The sequence below is a fragment of the Fringilla coelebs genome (genome assembly GCF_963513975.1).
Source record: "Fringilla coelebs genome assembly, chromosome: Z".
Classification (NCBI taxonomy): Eukaryota; Metazoa; Chordata; class Aves; order Passeriformes; family Fringillidae; genus Fringilla; species Fringilla coelebs.
Genome location: NC_140031.1, coordinates 16,516,623 through 16,541,322, shown reverse-complemented (window position 1 = coordinate 16,541,322; position 24,700 = coordinate 16,516,623). Strand labels below are relative to the sequence as shown.

At 37.2% G+C, this 24,700-nt stretch overlaps 1 protein-coding gene across 1 annotated transcript in view; it reads right to left on the bottom strand.

The window, feature by feature from the left end:
* Nucleotides 1-24,700, bottom strand: part of ITGA1 (integrin subunit alpha 1) — a 73,806-nt gene that overhangs the window by 34,563 nt on the left and 14,543 nt on the right. The window contains exons 2-7 of the mRNA XM_084225708.1: nt 10,364-10,484; nt 8,144-8,256; nt 7,150-7,238; nt 6,946-7,060; nt 6,156-6,283; nt 168-316 (exon numbers count right to left, since the gene is read on the bottom strand). Of these exons, the coding sequence (XP_084081834.1) occupies nt 168-316; nt 6,156-6,283; nt 6,946-7,060; nt 7,150-7,238; nt 8,144-8,256; nt 10,364-10,484 (715 nt within the window). The remainder of the gene's footprint in view (nt 1-167; nt 317-6,155; nt 6,284-6,945; nt 7,061-7,149; nt 7,239-8,143; nt 8,257-10,363; nt 10,485-24,700) is intronic.

Genomic DNA, 24,700 nt, shown 5'->3' with positions numbered 1-24,700 from the left:
CTTGGTACTGGATAGAGTCCCTTTATCCACCCTCCTCACAAATTATGCTTGCTTAGCTAAAATGAAGTTGTACATTAGCCACGCCATGTTTATAACACATAAGATCAGAATCACCACCCTGCCCTGGTTGTTTCTCCCACATGCAGGACTGCACCTTGTGTGCATACCTGGCCGTGTCTATTCCCAAGGCTGTCATGGTTTGTGTGCCGCCCCGCTGGCGTATTCTTAAGGCTGCAGCCATCACATCTTCTGTCGTGGAGTATGTATTCAGGTAAAATTCATGGACTACAGTCTGTCCATACTGAACAATTCCAACCTGAAACACAGAGCTCATGTTTAAAATCAACTGCCCTTAAAGAAAACATCCCTGCCTCTTGCAGTAGGGTAAATGTCTGTTCGTACTTACAGCCAGGAGAAGAACTGAACTCTTTGTGTTTCACTCAGGATGAAACACCTATATGAGTTTGAGCCAGACTAGCTAGATGACAGTCTCATGAAACATTTTGAAGTTTCTAAATTGTTTTTATTAAAAACTGGAATAAAGCCAAAAGCTGTCTCAAGTCCTTGGTTTTCCTGGCCTGAGGCCATCTGGACGGGAGCTCAGATCTCCTCTAGGCCAAGCAGACCAATGCCCCAGCCATCAGTCACAACTCCTCAAAAATGGCACACAAAGCCATTGCTCACTCACAACTCTCTTCATTCCACTCAAATATAATATTTCTATATAAAATAGTTTATTTATTCTAAATTTAGCCTAGAAACAGGAAGACCCAATTTTTCTGACCTTGATGAAGACAGCAAGGACATCCATGGCTTGCACGTGATATGACTTGCAGGAGATAAGTTGAAGTATCACCTGACAAGTACCAGAGGGTAAACTATGAAGGAAATGGTGGCTTTGTGATGGGGGAGGGTAATGTAAAGCCTGTAGATGACCTCAGCAGAACAAGTCTTTGTCTGGAAGATTAACACATGGGATTGTGCAATAACCGCAAAATGCTTGAGGAAACCTGCTGCAAAACCAAGAGTGGAATAAAAAGATGACCAACATCCTTAAATATTAATTAATTTCTCCCATTCATCTCTGTCAGTTTTAATATTTTGGCAGGTTCCTGACAGCTTTTACTGGGAAGAAGCCATACAATGTTCCATTAGCATATTTCAATTTTACGTTGCACATGGCAATTTATAGGTGTTATTTAGGATAATGCAGTATTGCGTGGCATTTATATCTCACTCATCTATTATTAAAAGCACTCTAGCATTAAGTTATTGAAGATCAATAAGACCTCTGGGAAGTTTCTGCCATCATATTACTTTAGAACTGGCTTAGTATGTATTTTACAATTGCTTTACATGGTTTTTTTTAAGTTATTTTCATAGCCTCTCAGATTCTGCAAAGCATTTGTTTGTAGCAGAAGGGTTAGAATTGGATAAATATTTCACAGTAAACATCAATAACATGATCATTATGAAATGCTAGTTACAAATGATTACAGGACTATAATTATATTGGCATGTGATAGCAAAATCTATTCCACTGCATTTCTGTATCTTTTTGAAAACACAGTCAAATCTGTAAGAACTAATGTAGGCTCAAACGTATTACAAGTTGCTGCCTTTCAGATATTTGTCTCTTGGAGGTATGCCCTCTTCCATCTGCAGTAGAGAGAATGCAGAGGCTGCAATGTTCTGTGAGCAGAGGGCTATTAACCCTGTTCAGTGTTTACAGAACCAGCCAGGGCACACTCTGTCTCATCACTCAGAACACTCATGTGGCACTAAAAAAACTACAACCTGAGGATGAAATTTTTAACCTGTTCCCTCCAATGCAACTGTTTTGTGGCATACATCTAAAGTGACACACCACATTATCTAAATAGGATTTTGTTATTCTTTTAAAAAGACAGCTGTGAACTGGTGATGAACAAGAGATTTGCATCATGCTTGATTTTCTGGAGGAGGAGCAATGGCTTAAAAATTCCAGTGTCACGCACCAATTATAGGCAGAGACTATAGTATGCTGGGAAGCTGTTTGGTGTGTATTCATGGCTCCTCCTCTGCAGCTTTTGAGGTACCAATAATGAAATAACCTACTGACTGCTGCCAGTGTGAAAAGCATCTGTCAGTCTTTCATGATTCTAGAGACCTATGTTGGTGTTGTCATTTTCCTAAAAAAAGATTACAGACTGACATTGAGTTGTATCATTTCCTGTTTGAAAGGAAACGTCCGTGATCACAGCAAGTACACATTTTGAGCATTTCCTTCTCAGGAAGTGAATGGGAAGAACATCTGAGTCTGAAAACTGCACTGTGCAGCATAGCTTGTAAATCAGGAAGGAAGGGGGGCATGTGGTTATCTTATGGGATACAACTGTCATGTGCGACCCTTCCTTAGCACTAGCATTGAAAACACTGATCATCGTCTTCTACATATTCCATGGTATCAAAGATGAACCATTCCTCAACAAAAAGTAACAAAAAGCCTCTGAGGAAATGCTACTAGGCTTCATGTTCCAGTCTCCTACAGGATCACAGGATGATCACCTTGGAAAATTAGAATTATATTCTATTAGACAGCAATGAAGGTTTGAACTTATGTAGCCTTTTCATCTTATGAAAAACCAAAAGAGACACATCTACATGATGCATATGTGCCTTTATGGGACTTCAGCAAGCCCCTAAGAATGATGCTTACAGGCATCGTATGTTTTGATTTCCTTGTTTAATTTATATCTGGAAAATGCAATTGTGCTACACAGAAGGACATAATTCTGCTCTACCCCAGAGAACCTATTATTTTTCCCAGCATTCCTGACCATAATCTATTGAACATTCCTGTAATTCTTAAGTTTATGTTCCCTTCCCTAGCATTCCATGGCTTTTACATTACACAAGGGAATAATTCTTTAATTGTCCCCAGTTCCTGTGAAAAGTGTTGTACAAGTGATGGACTGTTCTACTTTGGAACGAAGCAGTTCTCAGGGCTACGATTTATTGTTGTCCTATAAATGAATACAGACCCTTATTTGGAAAGCACATTCTGGCTTTCCCAATAAATTATTAAGCTAATCAATTTGGCAAAAAACAACAAGTAAAATAACGAAAGGAAAACCGTTTGGTACATGAAATCATATATTAGAGTTTTCAGCACTGGGATGTGGAGAGAAGTCAGGAATATTTTTGGATGTACGGATACTTAAGGTAAAAGGAAAGCAGAGATGCCTTGGGAAGCATTAATGAGTAACATCTTTTTTTTCATAAGGAGATCTTTTTAAAGGCATCTGAACAACAAAAATAAATTAATTCTCCCACATTTTGTTTACTTCAAGACACAAGTTACTTGTAAATTCTCGTAAGAGCTTTCTTCATCCTTAATCTTTGTAATATCTCTTAAATACAATTCTGTTCTTCTGAAGACAAAACTAATCATAAGATATGACATGGCATGACTTATTAGTGTATTGATACAGTCCCTTTGAAGATGCAGTAAGGTACAGGCCAAACATCTACAACTGCCTATGCCATATAATAATGTAAAAATAGAAATGGTCTAAAGATTTCTGAAGGCCTTTCCAGCATAGATTTAAAGCTAGAATTGAACTTATTCAAGTATTCTGCTTTCTTTTTTGAAAGAAATCCACAGAAAGTTACTCATATGTAAATAGTTAGAAACCTACCCTTCCATAGTAAAAAGATAATTATCTCCAAAACAGTTAAAAATGAGGTAAAAAAAAAAAAAAGGCCAAGAGAAATATTTTGATTTTGTTCCTACTTCTACTATTTCTACATAATTCCTCCTTCTTTTTCCACTTTTTTTATCATCACTTTCCATTTACTTTTTTTATCCCAAACCCCAAGATATGCAGTTTAATCATCAGTATAGTGTTGTAGATTATCTGGAGAAGAGAAAGAGGAAGGGAAGGGAAAAAATACCATAAATTTTGACTTTCTGCATCTGAAACTTCAGGCTTTCATTTTCAAATCTGCAAAACATGGGATACTGCGCAATTTCTCTCGACTTGCTACAAGTCTAATGACCATTGTTCAAGAAGGAGGTAAATGGGGAAAAAAAAATCTCAAAAGCCTCTAATCAAAACACAGTTTTGAACAAGTCACACCCAATCTGCTAAGGAGGTATTCTGTAATCACCTCATTCCTTTCCTGTGCAAAACAATCTCAAGTCAGTGAAAGTCCACTGATTTCTACATACACAGTAGTAAAAAATAAAATTGGAAAACACAATTTAAACAGACAAAAAAAAAAAATTTTTCTTACTATGCTTCTCTTGTGGGCTCTCAGAGGAGAGGGGATAAATAAGCCTGCTCTGTTGTGTCTCCTGGTCCTTAATGTACAGTCATTTAAACATTTTTTCTGAGAAAGCAGACAGAGTGGGTGGGGGACAGAGCATAAACTCATTACTAACTTCAGATGCAGCAGGGTCCCCAAGCAGGGGGCTCAGAGGAGAGGAGAGAGATGAGATGAATTCTGGGGAAGGAGTAAGGTAAGAGGGACTGAGAAAATTCCACTGAGCTTTTGTCATCCATTTCCAGTTTTTGAGCCTCTCTCCTCCTTATCCCATTCTTATCTCCCTCTCAAATGTTTCTGCTCTGTAGCCACCAGATGCCAAAGCTGACGTCCTCAAGTGAATATGTGTACGTGTGAGAAGGGGGGTAGCTATGCCAAACTGCGGGCACAAGGGATTTTGTAGGTGGAGATGGGAGGCTGCTGGAGGGCAGGCCAGAGAGGGACCTATTGTGCACCAGCTGAGCCACACAGATGAGGCAGTATTCCAAAGCTGAACATAACAGAGGTGTGGCACTGTAAAAATTTAGGAGTTGCTGGGTAAGGAAGAGGAGTGACGGTGCAGTGGAGTTGATTGCCCTGCGTACCACTCCCATGAAGACCTTTGGGCAGAAGACAGGGATTATTTCAATGCAGCCAATGCCCTACACTGGGAAGTTCAGATTTAAGTATTTCAAAACGATACATGTTTGAGTAATCATCTGTTTAAGGGAACAGAAAGATTTTTTTCTTTTCTGCTGAATTTGACAAAGTGTTTTTCCTTCTTCCTCACAATATCTGAAGAAGAGTGTGTTTAAAATAACAGCATATGATTGTGATGTCGACCATTTACAAGTTATCAGCCAGTGTTCAGTATAGACCACAGAGGACTTGGGTGGTAACTTGAAAACCTCAATTAACATGGAAAATTATGCATAACTCTCTGCAGCTAGAGATATCCGTTACATCTTCTCACAGTCTCCCTTGTGAAGGCAGGAGCTGAATGTTAGGAGCTATCCCAAAGTTGCAAAACTGCCTGTAGAATATAATTTATTACAGGAGGCCCTGAAAAACCCTTGATTTTGGGAGGCGGAAAATAGAGAAAGGAGAGGAAGAAACAGTTTTTTCTGTTGCTGTCAATAAAGCTTTTTGTGTTAATATGTATCCCAGACTCAACTGTTTTCCCCTTCCCAGAGTTCTTTTTAGAACTGATATTTACATAATCTGTTAAGCAGCATGTGGGACATATGCCAGATCCTCAGGGGGTAATTGGTCATAGCTCCATTAATTCTGATGGAACCACGTTGATTTATAGCAGCTGGGAATTTGGCCCTCTCCACTTATTATATAAATGCAGCTTCTGCCATTAATAACATGCAGCTAAACAGCCACTCGTTAATTAGGATCTCAAGGTTTAAAAGCTGCATGCCCAGAGTTCTGCAATACTAAGAATGCTGCTCCAAAAAGCTTACAATCAAAAGCTGTCCAAACCACGCATGTGTGCCTCAGAAGAGCAGAAATGACCTTTGTGCAATGAAGTACAAAGGAAGACAAGAAGGGGCTGTGGAGAGGAAGGAAGTGGGAAAGGACAGTGTTCAAGCAGCCTCACTTAATGCACTTAACTTTTGTCTCTAGGTTAGAAAGTTGGTTTCTCCAGACTGCCTGAGCAGTGGGGGGAGGGATAGTCTTCCTGACATTGCTGCTTGATGGCTGTGTACTGACTTAGCTGTGGTTTTAGCTATTTTGTTTAGTATCCTGCTGCTCTAAGTTCTAGGAATTGAAGAGGTCCATAGATGACACTATTATACCAATTCCTGTAAATTGTTTTTTCTTCTCAAATTAAAAAAAACATAAAATATCTACCATGTTACCTGTGTTTGCTGAGGACCTATATCCATGTTTTTCAGGAGGCTGTTCAGAAAGTCTGTGACACTCTCCCAGGGATAAATGCTGTTGGACCCATCAAGCACTATGACAATGTCCAACTGGGTTTTACACTCTGCAATACAAATTGCCACATAAGACTTGACATTAACAAGGATTAGACTTATCTCACAGCTCCTGCTATTTCTATCATTAGTTACAAATGTGTATCATTCTGCAGTGTGGCTGAAGGGACATGTTTGATGACAACTATCATTCTTCAGCTTTTGCATTGCACTTCACATAGCTTGTGTTCCCTTTATCAAGAAGGAGTTTTCTTGTAAGCAGAAATTTAAGAATGGAAGAAGATCACATAACTGGGGCATTTACAAATGACCCCTACTTTAGTCAATACCAATCTATTCTTCTACAATTTTTTCAGAGGACCAGGTCTTTAAGATGGTATGCATATTACTAGACTGGGTTTGTATTAGGTCTCAGTATGCTGTCATTATTTAAAAGGAGTCTTTTGGCCATAAGTTAAAAACATAAGCAACTATTTTTAGCAATTGTGTTTGGATGTTACATAGCACTGTAATGATTGTTTATACTGAGATAAATTCCAAAAGTGGGAAGAATTTAGGTTATATACAGACAATGAAAACATTTACTTAACTTGGTAATGCTGGTAGCTAAGTTAAGCAGTTCATTTTTTTCAGTATGCCTATGTGTATACATTTGTCTTGTTTGGCACTCTTTATTTTTGGACACACGGGAAAATTACTGCAGCATGCATACCTTGCACAGACGGAGCAATGGCCTCAACAGTCTCAAAAGTGGAGCTGACATTAGAACAAACTCCAGTTGTGTAATGCAAACGTCCACATTTATACGCATAAAGTGGTCCACATGCCTTTAAAAAATGAAAAAGGGTGAAATGTTTTTGTTATGATATCCGAGAAAAAACCAGACTTTTAAAATTAGCAAAAAGTCCTTTCTTACCAGAAACCCTCCTTTCGGGTTAGTCACTAAGGTTGTTCCAAGAGTCATGTTTTCTTTTACTTCCACGACATTAGGAACTGAAGTAAAAGCTATAAATAGATTAAAATGTTAAGTATTTGGGAACATAAAAACAAAATGTTAAATTATATATCCCCTAGTATGGAGCTTCCAGCTTCTAAAATAAAACCCAGACTGACACTGGTTTCATCAAATATTTTAGTGCCCTTCCCCCTCCTTCTTCAACTGCAACAATCAAGAAAAATTTCTGAGCCTGGCTTTTATCCCAGAAAATTTGTCTGGGTTGCTGTCTCAAATAGTTTTCCTGAACCGCAAGAAAAGGAAAAAAAGTAAAAATAACAGCACAATGAAAACAAGATACTACTACGCACAGAGTTTTGTTAAATAGGAAAAAAAAATTCATTTTTTACCTTGTCTTGCTATGACTGACTTAATACTTTTCTATTTGTTACTATTATGTTGCAATACTGACATTTAGGTTTTCAAGGAACACAAGGAGGCAAAAAATATCACAACAGGTATCTTTAGTGAAGTTCATATTAAACAGGAATTTCCTTCCAGTCTACACTGAGTATCTCTTGACTTGACCAAGGAAATTATTAATATTTACCTTTGGCATATTAAGATGCATCAGCCTAGTTACATTTTCATCAAAAGCTTACTGATGGCATTACGAGGGCTCTTGGCTTCAGAGAGCTTTGGAAAGGATAATCCATGAAATTATGATCCAAGACCTCCCTAGCTCAATGGCCAGGACTGCCAATCACAGTCAATTAATGTCAGTCATCACAAAGTCTTGATAGCACAACCACATACCCATTCTAAAAGTATGAGCATGTTTTCCACATGATAGTGAGAAGCCTTAAAATAGATTTTTTTTTAATGCTACAAACACAACTTTCTTCACATTTAGCTCTGGAGGCCCAAGCAAATTTTCACTAGGAACACTGTGACACAGCTTTCTTTCCTTTCATACCTGGTAAGTTCAGTTTTATGCAGGGTGATGGGCTGGGTCTTCCTACAGGGCATTTGTAGACATCGCCTGTTCTTTTCTCAGGTTGGCCAACTAGTGGTGAACCAATAAGTACCCTGCAAATTAAATAAGTTACCTGAAATGTCTTATTTCTAACAATGCACAAAAGTGAACAAATAAAACTTACAGAGAGAGGACAGCTGCAGGAAGCTCTATACTAGCAGTACAAGATGGAGAAAAAGAAAAGTATCTATTATACCAGTCCAGATGCAAGAGAAATAATAAGGACATGAAAAGGAAATGTGCCTATATACCAAATTACAGAATATAATAACACTTTAAAAAAATCCAGAGGAAAACAAAAGCAAAATACATGGGTAGAAAACAAGTCTTAGAAGTAATACAGAAGGAAAGATATGCTTTATTTAATATGTCCTAGATCTTTACAAGATCTTAGATGAAAACCTATTTTCCATGCTCAGAGACCAAATGCCAAAGGAAAGGCTCACAAGCAATCAGAGGAAGAATTTAGTCTTAAATAATGTGGATCAGCACTGTAAAAGAGATATTCTTCCCTATTATTAATTAAAAAAAGGGTTATTAAAAGAAATTTGAAAATTGCAAAATGCAGAGAAACTGAGTGTGCGTGACATCTCCTGGGAGATGATGAATGGTCAACAAGTTCATGCCTGTGTGCTGTTCCTTTCTCAGAAAGAAAGAGCCCCATGAAGAGTGTTACATGGTCTAAAGGCTTATTTTGTCTTTTTGCATGAGGGAATCCCCAAGTTATTGAGAAAAAGCTGCAGTCAGGTTCAGAGACCATTTGTTGCTGGAACGCTCTATCGGTGCCCTACAGGTTGCAGTAGAAAATTCCTCTCAAGGCTGTTTTGTTTATTTATGTAGCAGCTTACACATTTTCTGCTTTAAATACTGACATGCTAAAGGCATGACAACTTACAGGAGCTCTGAAGTTCAATTTCAGAGTCCAGATCTAGCACACTCCTTTCATATCACTGTCTGGCTACTGGTAGATCCACCATTTCCAGATCATATTATTGCTTGCTTTAGAAAGGTTTCAGGACTGCTTACAACAATACAGCTAACTTTGCAAAATCCCAGCTCCTCGAATGGATTCCATTTCCTCAAGGCCTAAATTAGCTCACAGAAGGTCATTATTCTTATTCTCTCACGACCCTCATACAAACGTGCATTTAAACACAATGCTACAATTGCAGCAGTCAAGAACTGGCACATTCAGAAGCAGGCTCTGTCGTTTTATTTCTCTGAGCACTGTGTTGCAGGGGTGGTCAGATTCTCAGAGTCTGGCAGACCTAGCACTTGCAGTGGTGATTGCTCACCACAGAACAGCCTGGTCCATCTGTCACACAGCCTCATGCTGTCTGTCATTCCTGCACGCCTGCAGGACTCCCTGCATTTAGCAAGAATTGTCAAAAAAGCTCAGGGAAAACCAAAGCCAGCTGCAGAGAATGACAGAGATCTCTTCCCCAAACCTTTTACCATGCAATTGTTATTTCAGTCCTCCAGCCCAGTCGTCAGCCTCTGGGGTTTAACAAGGGAAAAGCACAGGCAGGTGTTTATCAAATGAGCAAGAAGCAATGAGATGAGTGAGCATGCCAAAATACAGCCTCTACTTAGAACAACAGGAAGGAAAAGTGAAGTTAAGATAAAGGCTCCAGGTCCCCTGTGCAAATATATTACCAGTTGCAAGACATACTTAGCCCTCCAAAAGGGAAGGCAGGGGGAGTACTGTACTAATTAATATTTTGACAGGTAAATCCTCCAACCAAGAGAGTTAAAAAATTCAGTTTAGACAACCCCTGGAAGAAAACTTAAGGAAAAAAAAAAACTTAATGCAGAAATAATTTCATTGCAAATACATTAACAGAAGGAAAAGGTAAAAATTTCATTTGGTGAGTGGAAAAAACAGAGCTCAGGCAAAACATAGTACTTTCTCAGTTCCATCAATGAGGGAATCTACCCATTTTGTGAAGTCATTTATGTCTTTGAGGAGATAATTGGAGGCATATATGTGGATGTTTTTCTCTCCCAATCTTTCCAGATTTCCTAAGGGCTGTGCATAAGTTTAAGAAATATGTCTGATAGAATCTGACCCTAACTTGAAAATAAAAGTACAGCGCCTGAGTCACTGAATACCTGATAATTTGGAATGTTCAGTTAAAAAAAAAAATAAAAAGAGCTTACCATTTCCCTTCCTCATTTTCATACTGTTGGACTGTGTACCCAAACATATCTTCCAGAGGCCCACTGAAGGTCAGTGCATTTTTCACATCAACATTTGAAGCGCAAACAAGGTGAAAGAAAGCTTTAAAAAAAAAAGTATTTAAAAAAAAATTAGTATGTAGCAGTACAAATAAATCCAAATACTTCTAAGAAACCAACATTGAATTATAACTTAATGAAAGGTGCAGGACATGTGGAAAGTGGCATTTGGGGCTCACGTATCTCAGCTTGTAAGAGATTTAAAACATACTTCCTCATAAATAGATTCATAACTAAATTCAGAGTTCTTAGCAACTGGACTTCTGTACTCCAGGCATATTTTTCAAACTCTCATCACTCATTTTAAAATCAGTTCTAATGACAGGAAGTAAAACATTATCACCTTTAAGAATAAATAACTTTTTAGTTATTTATTTAGTTAAGTTATTCTTTTAGCTCCATTAATTTCTAAAGCAAGAATTTATTACAAAATTTTCCCTCATTCAAGTAATTACTTCTAAAGGTTACTTAAATTGAGAAATAATTAATTTTTAACAGAAAATTTTTGAAGAAAAACCACATAGGAAAAGAATGAGGAAAAGCTTTCAGATATATTTAATTTTAATCTATGTTAGAGGAAAAGAAGTATTTGGTTTTCTCTTAATTCCTGTAAACCATTTATATTTGGAAAAGAATAGAATTAATTTTCTATGCAATCTTTTGCTGCTCTCCATAGTATCTATACGTGATTATTTGCAGAACTCTGATAATTGTGCATTTAGAAAAAGTTGCTATACAATGGTGATCTTGCACTGTGAAGAGATCAATCAAAAGAGAGAATGTTTCTTCTGATATCCCATACCCTAAGGTTCAGTGATCATCACCACGAAAAAAACTGCAAAAGTTTGACTGTATGGCAAGTTTCAGAAAAAATTTGAGATATAGGGTAAAAATCCAGCTTGAAGTGATACCTATAACTGCAAGGCCTGTTAAGAAGCAAAACCCACTATTTGTATACAAAAATAAGGCTATTTATCTTTTCTGTATCTCTTCCATCTTTGTCCTGTAAATCAGTTTCAAAAGTAACCACTGACTCTGCTGCTGCAAAGCTGTATATTTAATTCCCAAGAGCCAAAAATTAGGTGAATTTGGAGAACATTAAGACTGCCTAGAACCACAAATATACACAAATGTCATTTAATTTTAAAGAAGCATTTCATGAGCATTTTCTGACAATTAACAGTTACATAAAAATACCCCAATACCTAATACTTGCTGCAAGTCAAAACATCTAAATAATTTCCAGTTGCTAAACCACATCTGTGTTATTCACCATTGAGTTGACAAAGTTCTCATGGAAGGCTTGTTACTATAATTAAGCTCCCAAGTGGTCAATGCTAATCTGTCTGTCTCAGCATCTTATTTCCTGCTTAATGCAGTAAAATTATCACAGAAGACCATTTGTCATTTAGTAAGTATTTCCAGTTTCACTGGACAGCAAAAAAAGGAAAAGTTTAATTTGTGTTATTTTAGTTTTTCTTCCTCCAGTCAGAGTCAGGAAATATAAAGCAGTGAAAAAAAAACTAAAACAGAGATTAGTTCTTCAGAAAATATTCACTTCAAATGATAAGAAGAAATTAATCATTGACAGCCTGATGGGAAATAATTAGCTGGAAAATAATTTTGTCTCCCTTAAATATTTATATTTAAAGAATCTCTGCTATGCCTGTTCATGTGCAATAGGCATTTTCCTCCCCTATTCCTAGTCATTCAAGTATAATTAAAATCAACAAACCTAATTTTTAGGAATTCAATCAAGTTATCATGAGTACAAGTCTTCTTTTCTTAAGTTTCAAAAAAATCAGAAATTCACTACTAAAAAGAGTAAAACCAATTGCTATTACTACTTTTCAAACCATATAAGGGATTGCAACTGTGTCATTACACTCACAATCCACCTCCTAGACAATGAAACAGTACTAATGAGTCACCTGCTAAAGTAACTACATTCATTATTTAGTTGAAGAAGAAATGTAGAAGCAAAATATGCCCATGTCAACTTCTCTCTTAATGATCTCCAGAGGTTCATTCACTTTAAGAAGGACAGAACATCCTTCTAGAGGCATGCTTTTCCCCTTTCTCAACTGATGATGATGTTCAACACACATCATGATATGAAATACCAAAGGTCACAAATTCCAGCCCCGTGGAATTTGATTTCTCCTGAAGCAGTCAAAGGTTATGTGGGCACCCTGTGCTCTGTTCACTTCACCATGAAATCCTCCACCATCATTTTATCATCTGCTGATAGGTGAGGAGTTCCATCACAGTGAGGTGGTATTGACAACTATGGATTTTTCCTCTGTAGTCATTACAGTAATTGGCCTTGAAGTTTCCTGAATTGGTTATGTAACATTCACAAATCTCTTAATTTTAATGCATGTGTTTCTAATCCTCATAACAGCTGAAAATACAAAATGCTAGTAAGTAGATGAGTAAAAAATGCCAGGTATTTACTACCAACCACCCAAATCCTCACGCTTATGAGTAAATTCAAATTAGAATCAACAATAATAATGCTTTCTTTTAAGAAAATAAAGCTAGATGAACCAAAAGAAGCTAGATGCACCAGACTGGTCAGAAATAAAACTGAGGTGGTGACTCTAAACAGCAGAACAAACCTGTAGACCAAACCTGTAGACCTTGTTGGCAGCCTTGTTTAGCCTTGGAGGCTAAATGTAATTAGCTTAGTGGGGATCTGAATAACTCAATGGAAGACAAAACCACTGCAGTTTACAACCCACACAGAATGCACATCTGGTTCAGGAAATCCCTTTAGCTGGAGATACTTGGAAACTGGAAGAGGAACATAACATATGACTCCGTGTACTTTTTGTCTGTAGCTATCAGCTAACATGGACTCCTGCAGACATGACACTGGACAAAACATGATTTTCCTTGGATCCAGTGTGGCTGTGCTCTTACTCTCTCATCTCTCCCTTCTCTCTCAGCCAGAAGTCAGATGCTTTGAGGTTTTACTGCCCACAAAAACTGCTTGGCATATGTTAATATGCAAATGTACTGCAGGACCTTCTCTGTGCTCTATGTGCTTTGAAACATCACCAGCACAATGTTTTTGCATTAAAGTAAGGGTCATGATAAGCAGTGTAAAATTAACTTACAAATAATTAATGTATTTCAAGGTAGCTTGCTGCATTTTCCACAGATCCTGTAAAAGAAATCTTACAAGCCAAAGAGATGCTCAAATCTGCAGATGGTAAATGGAGAAGTGGAGTTTACGGTGACCTACATTACACATCTAGCTAACAATAATCTACTGATTTATGGCAACTTGGCTTTCATGCTTTACTTCATTTTTTAGTAGAGAAAGCACTGTACACAGGAGCTAATGATTCAGAACATATGAAAATATTACTGATTGTGACTGTGAAAATTATATTATTGATAATATCTAACTTGAACTCTGTCAAACTTCCACTTTCTGTCTAAAATGGCATGCATTCTCTACTGTTTCTAGCTAACTTGTGTATGAATTAAGAAAAGTATTGGCAGAAGCACTGGAAAAAGGAGAACTACAGGGAAGGTGGAGAGGATTCTCTTTAGAATTGAGGAGAAAAAAAATTCATAAGGTACCTAGTATTTGACTTAATCACAAATAATATAGGTAAATTAAGATTTTGAACTATTTCATGTTGTGTTAACAGAATGACTGTGTACAGACAAAAATTGACTGACACAGTTCAGAAATGCAAAGTATAAAAGTTTCTCAAAGGTAAAAACTGAAGTTCCAGTTTCATCTTCATGATCTACAAGAAACAAGGCACTGCAGAAAACCTGGGACAATGTCCCTCTCACTACTGATTTACACTGAGTGGAACATGAGCTGATACGTGTGCCATTCTTTGCTTAGCACAGCTTGTACCTATACATGAAAAGTTAACACTCAGTCACCAAGACGACAACACAAATATTATTTCTATTACAAACCTGGAGTAGTAGCTCATACTTGTCCAGTAGCCACTAATAAATTCTTTTCTGTTTTATTTAATGAGTTCTTTTAACTAAACGTTTGGGCTGTCTGGATAGTTACTCTGCCTCCAAACCATGCAAAACCAGATTTTTCTGGGACTTGTTAACAAGCATATTGCCTGTCTGGCCCCTCTTACAAACACAGAATTGGCACCCTTATTTTCTTAAAAAGATTGATAAGCCAAACTGTAGAACAAAGTCTACACCTGGTTCTTTACTGATGAAAAATAGAGTACCACAAATCACCCACAATAATGGGCATCATGAAGACCAATTTAGACAAGAAAAGAGAATAAATTGAATTAGGGTATTTTAACTGTGTATGGTCTGTAGCAAATAACAACTGCATCCTCTATAAATAGAGATTATCCCAAGAAATACAAGGTTTTCTTTGAAAAACAGGAAAGGATGAATTTACACTTAGCACTGGTCAAGGCTAACACATTGGCGGTGTACTATTTCTCCCTGCCAGCATGTGGTTAAAAAGTTATTTTTTGCTTCACTTCACACTTACTGCTACAGCACTTGTTTTTATCAATTCATCTGCATTTTGCAGGAGACTGAAACAAAACAGCTCTAGGTGCACCAAGAAGCACGCTAAAATATGTAGAAATATTTTTCGTAAGTATGCACAATTGGAAAACATTGGGATGTTAAAAAAAAAAAAGTTAAAAAATAAGACTGTCTCCATCTTGGAACATAAGAGAGAATGCAGAAATTTAAGCTGAAGACTAAAATAAGATTAAAAAGTTTTATGAACTCCTCATATCTTTAGACATCATGGAAAATAAGTGAAAAGAAAAATTGCCTTAGTGTTTGTACAGCATGTACTACAATCAATAGTATTGTAAAGATATTTTAAGAACTTGCAAACAGAACAGGTGTGCAATACAGCACAGGGAACTGCGTATGTGATCACAGTGTACTGAGGCGTTACTAGAAAAGATGTCCTAATTGTAAGACAGTAACCGACTGCCTTCAAAAGTATTTTATCTTGATGTTGCAAAGGCTACCTGCCTCATCATCTTAGAAAACCTATGAAACAAATCAGCATAAAAGGATGCAAGTGGGGCGCTGGTAAATGTGACTCATTGAGGGAAGCATTGTTGTGGCCTCCCACAAAAGCCTATTTTCAAATGGTGGCAAACAATATCATGCTCTGCAATTTGAAAACTCTTTCACTTGAGGAAATTGATACCACTGTGTGCTGGCACCTGCAAGCCTGAGCTGCAGCTCTCAGCTAGCTGCAATCAAGCCAGCTGCAGAGAACAAGCTGTGTCCTCCAGTACACGCAGCACTGAGCCTCAGGAAATAAAACCTCCTCAAAGCTGGATCCTTTGGCTGCACTTGGGTCAGGGCTGGGCTGCATCTGCCTGGTAGCAAGGAAGATTAAATGTGCTTGCAAAGTCCTAACTACAGAAATGCTATTTTTAAAATAATGGCTCAAACATGTGAAAGTGGATTATTTACTGGACCAGCAAATCGATACACTTTATTTTTTGCTTCACTTGTGATGATGTCACTGCAGAACTACACAGGCTTTTCCTGTGAAAAAGAGATTTAGCCACTGACATGCCAAGTGGAAGAAAATACGACAGCATTGTACAATTACTGTCTGTGAGCTCAGGGGCCACAGTGCTCTGGTCTTACTGCGGAAGGCCAAGGAGGCTGAGGCAGGAGTTCTTGTTGCATTCAGTTCTGCCTGGCTAAATATCAACATATTTCAAATAAAGCTGTATATATATATTAAAAAAAATCAACTTCAGACACTTTTTCAGTGGTGCTTAAATCGAGCCTTTTATTTTTCAGGGCTACAAAAGAACTTTTGTATGATTTTGCCTCTGGCATTTTTTCTTTAATCTTTAACCTTTGAAGAGGAAAAGACTGACTTTCTGGAAAAAGACTGAAGAATTAATAAACCACTTCTTATTAAAAGTAGATAAATACCACAGAGGACCAAGAAATATATATTTGAAAGTAATTCCAGATGCAGTAGCCAAATGCTTTTCAAAACCAATTAAATGCTTTGTACAACCCATTAAATAAAGCTCTCTTTGCTGGCTTTGTACTAAGTATTTTGTGCTGGAAAATAGCTTTATAATGCAGTATCAAGTCTGAAAATATACTGAATCAATGCTTTGTAATGCAGCACCAGATGAATAATGCAATGCAACAGGCAAAACTTTTGGAAATATAGTAGCAGAGACCAAGAACATGTCCCCTACTCAATTAGCAGTAATGAGAATAAAACTATTTAGTGCAAAATTTGGAAAGTGGCCCTCTCATCATCACAATCCTTAGCACTTTGCAGTTTCTCACAAAAGAATGAAAAAAGCCTTAGAAATATTCAGTCACATACAAAGAACTTTACGAGGTCTGCTTCTTGATTTGTTCAGATGTACAAAGTCATTGCAAATTTAGCAGCTTGATGGAAGTGAAACAACTCCTACAAAATGTTGTGTCTTGTTTCCAATCATTTCCAGTCCATCTTTTGGATGTAGTTCTTCCATCAACACTTAACTCCACACAAGTCCCTACCATTTTTGTATTACCACAATGTCCATCCTCTTTTGCTATCAAAGACCATTCCTCGTGAGCACCCCACTGGAACTTTCAATTCCTACCATATAGCTTTATGTGTAAGCCCCATATTCCAGGCAGAAACCATGGCTAAAATGAATGTGCATGTTGTTTTCTGAAATAAAACCCATCAGTAAGAGTCAAATAGGACATTTAATTTGGTTTTCTACAACCACTTGTTCAGTTACGATAAATCCCAGTTTTTCTGGCTGATGTTCTTAAAGCTTTCCATTATGTAGCCTTCTTGAATCCAGCATGGTAGGTCAAGTACACTTTGTGCTTCAGGAAACACAAGATACCAAGCCCCGAAGCCACTTTTTCCACAGTGATTTTTCATTTGACTTCTAGTCACACTGCTAGTTAGGCTGTTTTTCCACACAAGCATACTTTATACAGGTCAATTTTGTTGCTCTTAGCCTAAAAAAACCCCACCTAAGTAGATCCAATATGAACCTTACTGTTTCTTTTAAACAAGTATGATGGTAATTGAATATCAAGAGTGTTATTTTTCATATCATGTGAAATAATTACTGAATATTTCTAAGTTTTCATTTCATGTTTCCTACAAAATTAAATTCTGTGACACTTGCTTAATGGAAGGAAGCCAAACTAATATTTTTTTTTCATTCTGGACCAAACAGCTGCTGTGCCTTTTCTATCTTATCAAATCATGTATGTCATGTTCTTTGTGGCATCATATATATCATGTCACTTTGAACAATAATTCCTCTAACTTTCTGTCTATCACACAATCCAAAGATATACCTGGCTTGTGCAATAGGTAGCACAAATGATTGAGAAGGTCAGCCTATCACTGGTTAAAAAAATTATATTACCATCCTTACATAGTACCACTTTATTATGGTTAGCAATTGGTTATAATTGCTGTAAATGTATCTTTGAATCAGAGGTGCATTTTATAATAGAGTTTTCAAAACAGAATTTACTTCAGAGTTGAAGCTCATTAAAAAAAAAAAACACGTGCAAGGCTGTGGAATTATTTCAAGAAATTTCAAGGCAGAAAGTGAAATACATGTTCAACAGTACGAGTCATTTGTGTTTCAACAGACGGTTTTTTTGAGAAGATGGAGACTGGTGACTTTCACCATCATGCAACAAGGCCTACATCTTTCACAATTTTAGTATGCTAATATAGGGACTAAGGAAAAAGAAAGTCCTGAATACTCATGACACTGGCAAATGCTTTGATTTGAGGAAATCACTACTTGTCAGTGTTCAAATGTGAATTGAAAATGACATTGTCTACATATTTTTAAGTTTCTTTTGGATCCATGCTTTGTATTTGTTTTTTTTCCTCAGCAACTTGCAAGCTATCTTTGAAAAAAAAACTGTCAAAAGTGAGAAAAAATTGCTAAACACTGCAGGCAAATCAATGCACTTCTGAAGATAGATATATTGCCACTGTGCTGTTATTTATGTATAAGAAAAAATCTAAATAGACTTTAAGAGAATGTGAACCACTGCACTTGAAAGGGCTCCCAAACAAGTTACTCTGTCTGATAAGCCTGAGGTTCACCAGTCTACTCCATCAAACTTAAAACCAACTATATAAAAAGCCCCAGGACAGAAATTCCTTTCAAACTTTGTAGGAAATGTGATAATCTGAGAATTGATGCAAAAAATAATGCCAAACTGAAAACTCATGCAACTATCTCCCTGCCAGGACTGGTCCTTTCTCTCCCTGAGAAGAGACCTCTCAAGATTACTCCTTGAGGAATTGAAAGACTCCTTGCAGCAGCACATTCTCAGAAAGTGATTAACAGTATGCTAAACTCTGACATCTTATCTAAGTGCCACAGAGGAGTGATTGTGCACATACAATCCTTTGAACATAAGCACCAACCAAGTCTAGAACCAGGAGAGGATCTAGCTGGACCAGGATTGATTCCTCTCTGAGAGGAGTTTAGAAAGACAGGGAGTCCTTTCTGAACCTGATGACACAACAGCAAAGTCTCCCTGACAGATTTATCTTTCTCTGCCCTCTATGCTGTTAGTCATGTGCACTTTGCCATTAAATCTTGTTAAATCACCATCACATTAAACACTGAATTTTGTCAACTCACAGTTTTATATCAATAACATATATTGGAGTTTCACTCTTATGAGTGAAGTACATCGCTCCATTTGTGACATGGATGAAGGAAAATTATTTTTTTGCCAACCTGGCTTGATTCCTTTACGCTTTCATTTTATCCCCCAGTTGTTTTCAGAGATTTTCAGGTAATTTTTCTCAAAGTCTTAAGCTAGTTCAACTTTTTCCATCCCTTTACTTCACAATGACCACTAACTTCTGTCTTTCATTGCCTTGGGCTGAGCATAATCATTGGCTTGCTCTCAATCAAATCACTCAAAGCTTCAGGAGCAGAAGAAATCCTCCAAAAGGAAGTGCAAATACCCTGATATGACCTATTCACATCCAGCTAGCTAGAGCATCAAATCTAAGCCAGTTTTTACATAGTGCAACAAAAACATAGACGGTCTCTATAAAATGCATCAATATCAATTTCACAGTGATCCAATTTCTTTTGGAATACAATGAAAGGGAAAAGATGGAAACTTATAAATACCTAATTTTTCTTTGGGTCTTAAACAATTTTGCTATGCAGTGATTTGGGGGGGGGGAAAGCCCAAATACAAGAAGAAAGCTTGACCAAACAAAAAATGGCAGAGACAAATGGGGCAGAGACTTCAGAATTTATTCTCAGATATGTATCAACTTGTAATGTATAGTCAAGATTTATAGAGACAAGTTACCTATTATTTCCCATAATAAAACAGCTATCATAATTTTGATTGTAACACAACAGTTCATTTTTAGCTGAACCACGTTCTAGTACAATAAGAGGAAAACACAATGTTTCTGCAGCTTCTTATGTCACGGCTACATAGAGCTCTGTTTCCCTGTTTGTATGTATTCCCATAATAAAGCAGAGACCTGAAAACTCTTAAACTTTAAAGAGCTTCTTTGCACTAAGACTCACTTTATTCTTCAGACAGACTTGTTACATAAAGCTAACAGGTTCCAGAAAAACCGTAAATCAAAATAATATTCACTAAACTGAATTCCATTTAAAAGACACAGGGAAATACTACAACAGTCTAACACAGAAAACACCTTTACTTATGTTAAGTACTCTAGTAAAGTTGAAACAATTAAAAAAAGAATTAAATAATTAAATGCATCTTTCTGAGAGAGGAGCTGGAAAGTCAGGTATAAAACCTACTGCTGCTAAAGGAAAATTCTGAAATTTAACAATGTTTGACATGGAGCTTGGACTGAAAATATGAACCATCGTCCAAATAATTCCTTTTTTCTATTGCCTATGTTAATTCTTTGCAACAGATCGAATGCACTGTCAATAATATTGTTCAAGATTTATTTTTTTTTAAACTTTTTCTCCTGTTGATAAGCAAAAAATTGCAACAGCGAGAATATAGTTGATAAGAGATTGCTACAGGCAATAATGGAAAACAAGTCACATATTTGTTGAAATGCTGGAATTTCTTCATGAATGGTCCCCAGATGCTAGTGCTCTCACACAAAGTCAGATGGAAATGCCTCTTCATCCCCAACTGCATAGAACTGAAATGCCTGCAGGGAAAGCCAGCCTGTCCTGCATAAGCATCAGGGAGCAGGCACTGTCTGTTTGCACAGATCAGGTCTGACCTGGTGCATGAGCCTGTTCCAAGCATGTGCCAGCACGGGTGATCACAGTAGCGACTTTCTATTACGACATACAGAGCTCTCCTTGTTTGAAATCTATGACTTTTCACTGCTAAAAGAGAAGATAATCCTCAGCCAGTTTGCTTCCTTAGTTGTCTCTATCTATGAATTAACCGTGATGAGAAATCTTTTATTGTACTCGACAATTTAAAGAACATGGCTCTGTGATAACATAAAGCGTACACTTAGAATCAAGAAATCCAAGCAGGTAATGTGGAACTGCAAATTACCACAGTGATCATTAAATTAAATTTCCCATGGACTTAACCATAAAAATAGCTTCCTAATCTAGTAAAGGCTACAAAAAAACCACAAACATATCATGAAAAACACTGCGCCCTAAGAAAAAAAAAGTTTACTCATTTGGTCAAAGAAGACCAAAAGAACACCTGGTATTGCATTAGTCAATTCATAAGGCTGCTGCAAAAGATATTTTGTAGCTTAGCTCATTTTATGGTCCAAGATAATCACAAGGACTCTCACATCTTGATGCGTAATATGACAGCAGGTCATCTTCAGTCTACCTGTGAGGCGAGCATAATTTACAGGCAACAGACAAAACTGAACTTTCTGTAAACAGATTCCTATACCAGTAAGCCAGAACTTGCATAGCGTTCATCTGTGACCATGAGAAAAAAAGATAAAACCAAAATGCCAACTTTCCATCACTATCACTCTTGAAATAACAACAGAAGATGCACTTCTAACAAGAAACTTACTCCCTGAAATAATTATGAGGGATATGTTTGGAATAGAATATGGCCAAGACTGGTGACTATTTTATTGTCATTTCACAGTGCAGTTGGAAAACAAAGCAATTTTAAAAACTGCAGTAAAATTTTACAGGCTTTTAATATTCTTCTTTTATGTGGTATATTTTTATGGTCAAGATACTTTTTCTTTAAGTGAAAAGCTAATAAATTCTCCAAAAGCCACTTCATCATATATTATCAATACTGACTGGCAACATACTGAAAACTTGAGCATAACATGCATCACCAACAATATCTAGTAATTTTTAAAGACTCTGGCACTCAAGTATCAGAAAGAGCATGAACTCTTTTGTTGTATCATTGCTGTAGGGATAAACCAGTTGAAAGCACTGCAAAATTAATCTTAGGTTTTTTTAACTGCAAATGTTCATTTTTATTCATCAATAAACAATTCAGGGAAATTTGGAACCAGCCATGAAGAGATTATAAAAGGAAGGTATGTTTCCCCCCCAAAAATTAGAGCTGGATTCTAGAGGTAGAAAAACATCCTGTTTTTTAGATGCAGCTTAAGATAGAGTTTTCTACATGAATTACTGGCACTAATAACTTTCATTTCCCACCCACAACACTGAAGTACACCCATGATTTTAAAGATATCTATCTGGACCAGGCCTATTCTGAAAGTATCCTTGTGATACCAGGAGTTCCATAAAGGACCTGTTACTCTTTCTTTCAAACATCTGCATCACCCTCACAGAACTACCATGGAAGTTTAATAGTGAGGAAATTGTCGAAGCTGAATTGAAGTTTGCAAAACTAAGATCAGTTTTGAGGTAATTTAAAAGTGATTAAGTCTTCTAAAGGGAACAGGATCTGCAAGTCTTAAAAAAAGGACCTCCTAAAAAGGTACAAATAAACCTTGTGCCACCAACTTATATCTCACAATACTACTGTTGCATGTATGTGCTACCTTACCACAGATTCAACATCAGTCTTAGGCAAGGAGCACCTCAACTATAGTTTCAGCGGCAGAGTCTGGCAGATCACTTCCAGCTTTTCCTTCCTGCCCAGCTATGAGGCAGCACAGCAGTGCTGATGCTGAGGTCTTTTTGTTCTTTTTGGTCTACTGCCCTTTGGATAACACAGTTGCTTTTTTATGGGATACCGCAGTTGCCTTTGTAAGGAACAGACTTAACCAAGCTGTGCTGATAAATGCAGAGGACTAACTCATAGCTGCTCACTTCAGAATTACTGGAGAAAACATGCTTTCTACAGGTAACACACTTAATGATCAATGACTTCAGTCTAATGCCTGTTTACAAATAAAACACCCAAAAAATATTTTTTAATAGCCTTTACAGCTCCTGGCAGACATCTAACTGGCAGAGATGGAAAGGAAAGTTCTCATTAAGCCCTTATCAGGTACCTAATCTAAGAATTTTTGCATCATTAGCTCAGACAGCTAATGCCTGTCTCACAGGAGGTCAGTGTTATGGTGAAATCTGCTGCGATTGCTGAGGTGCAGTGTGAGCATATGTGCTAAGAGTTGAACAGATACAAACAGGGCAACACAACGCTCTGATGAAATAAAACCAGCAAGTGCTCTGCCTCTCTTCCAAGCATGGGTACAGAATTGATTCCTATCTGTTGCTGATAACTACATCACATTTCTCAGGGCAAACAAATTCCATGTAAAAGTGACCTTTTGCTCTGACTTTTTCTGACTGGAAGGCTAGGCTGTTCCAACTTCTCATTTTTTCAGCAGTAGGAACGTTCTGCTCTCTAACATACATTTATTTCTTGCCAGTCCTTATGTCAAAATAAAAGTGCTTAAAGTAGGGAACAAAGTAGCTTTAAAAATATTCTAGAAATAAACAAAAAAGCTCAAATTCAAATTACCACTGCCTAAAGCCCTAAGCATTTTTTCAGTGACAATTTCCACACTCTTTCCAAAAAAACCCACATCAGTTATAAATTTCTATTACCTGTTTAGAAAAGAAAGACAAGTCTTCAAAATTACGAAAGGCTGGACTCACAGTTGTCAACATTAATTTTGTTTTTTCTAAACACTTCTCTTTGTTCATAACAAAGTACTTTATCTCTTAAGAGCATTGTCTTTGTTCATAACAAAATACTTTATCTCATAAGAGCAATAAACAGGACCATGCAAATCTACACTTGGATAAAACAAATGCAGACAGCTTGAAACAGCTTAGGTGGTCATAATTTACCAAGAACACAATGCTTGACTGTGTACTAATAGAGTTTTAACAACTGATTTCTGGGGCTTTTTTGAGAAAAGATTTAAAAGCCTGTCAATTGACTGATTTGACTTAGCAGTCTTTTATCTCAGCTGAAATGACCTGAAAACTGTTAAAAACCACCAACAAACCTTGTTACATATGGTTTCATCTGTCTTTCTTTTTCTTCTCACAAGGTACTCTCTCAAAAAGTCTGTAAGGTTTATTTCATGGTTTCATCTGTCTTTCTCTTTTTCGTCTCACAAGGTACTCTCTCAAAAAGTCTGTAAGGTTTATTTCAATCAGCTTCTCGTCTGTAAGGTTTATTTCAATCAGCTTCTCTTGGTTTGAGTTTTTTTTAATGTCTGACTAGAAATTTTTCCTTTGCTTATCACACAGACTGCCAACACAACACAGTGAGGTGTTTGTTTCACAAAGCAGTATTTTTGTAAAAGAAGGTGGTTTTCAGACAGGTATGAAAGGAAAACAAAGACAGTCTTTCACAAGCGTCAGATACAGCAATAGGAGGGTGGCTGGAAATTACTCCACAGTGAGAGGATTAGCAAGGTCTCAATATCTCTAGAGTCTGTCTCAGGCTCAAAGCTCCTCTCCCCCAGACACACACACAGAGCTTAATCACATCAGCTGGCATCTTACCCTCAGCCGAGCATGAGTTGTTAGAACTGAGTTCAGATATTTCAAACATTCACTGCGTCTCCCTTTGGGGAAGAAGTCACATACCCAAAACACCATCTCATGTTTTCCATTAAACCACAGCTTTTCATCTTTCCTCACAGCTCTGGAACTTGGAACAGCTCTCTCAGGAGACAGCTGCTCTTTTTCTGCCTTTCACCACTGCTGTCCCAGTAGCTCCTACATACAGCTTTTCAGCGAGGGCAGCCAGTGTCCCAGGAGACTTGACTGTCCTGGCAGACTGCCAGTGTTCACCCAGCACTGTTTCTGCAAAGTCCATTTCAGCTTCTCTTAGACA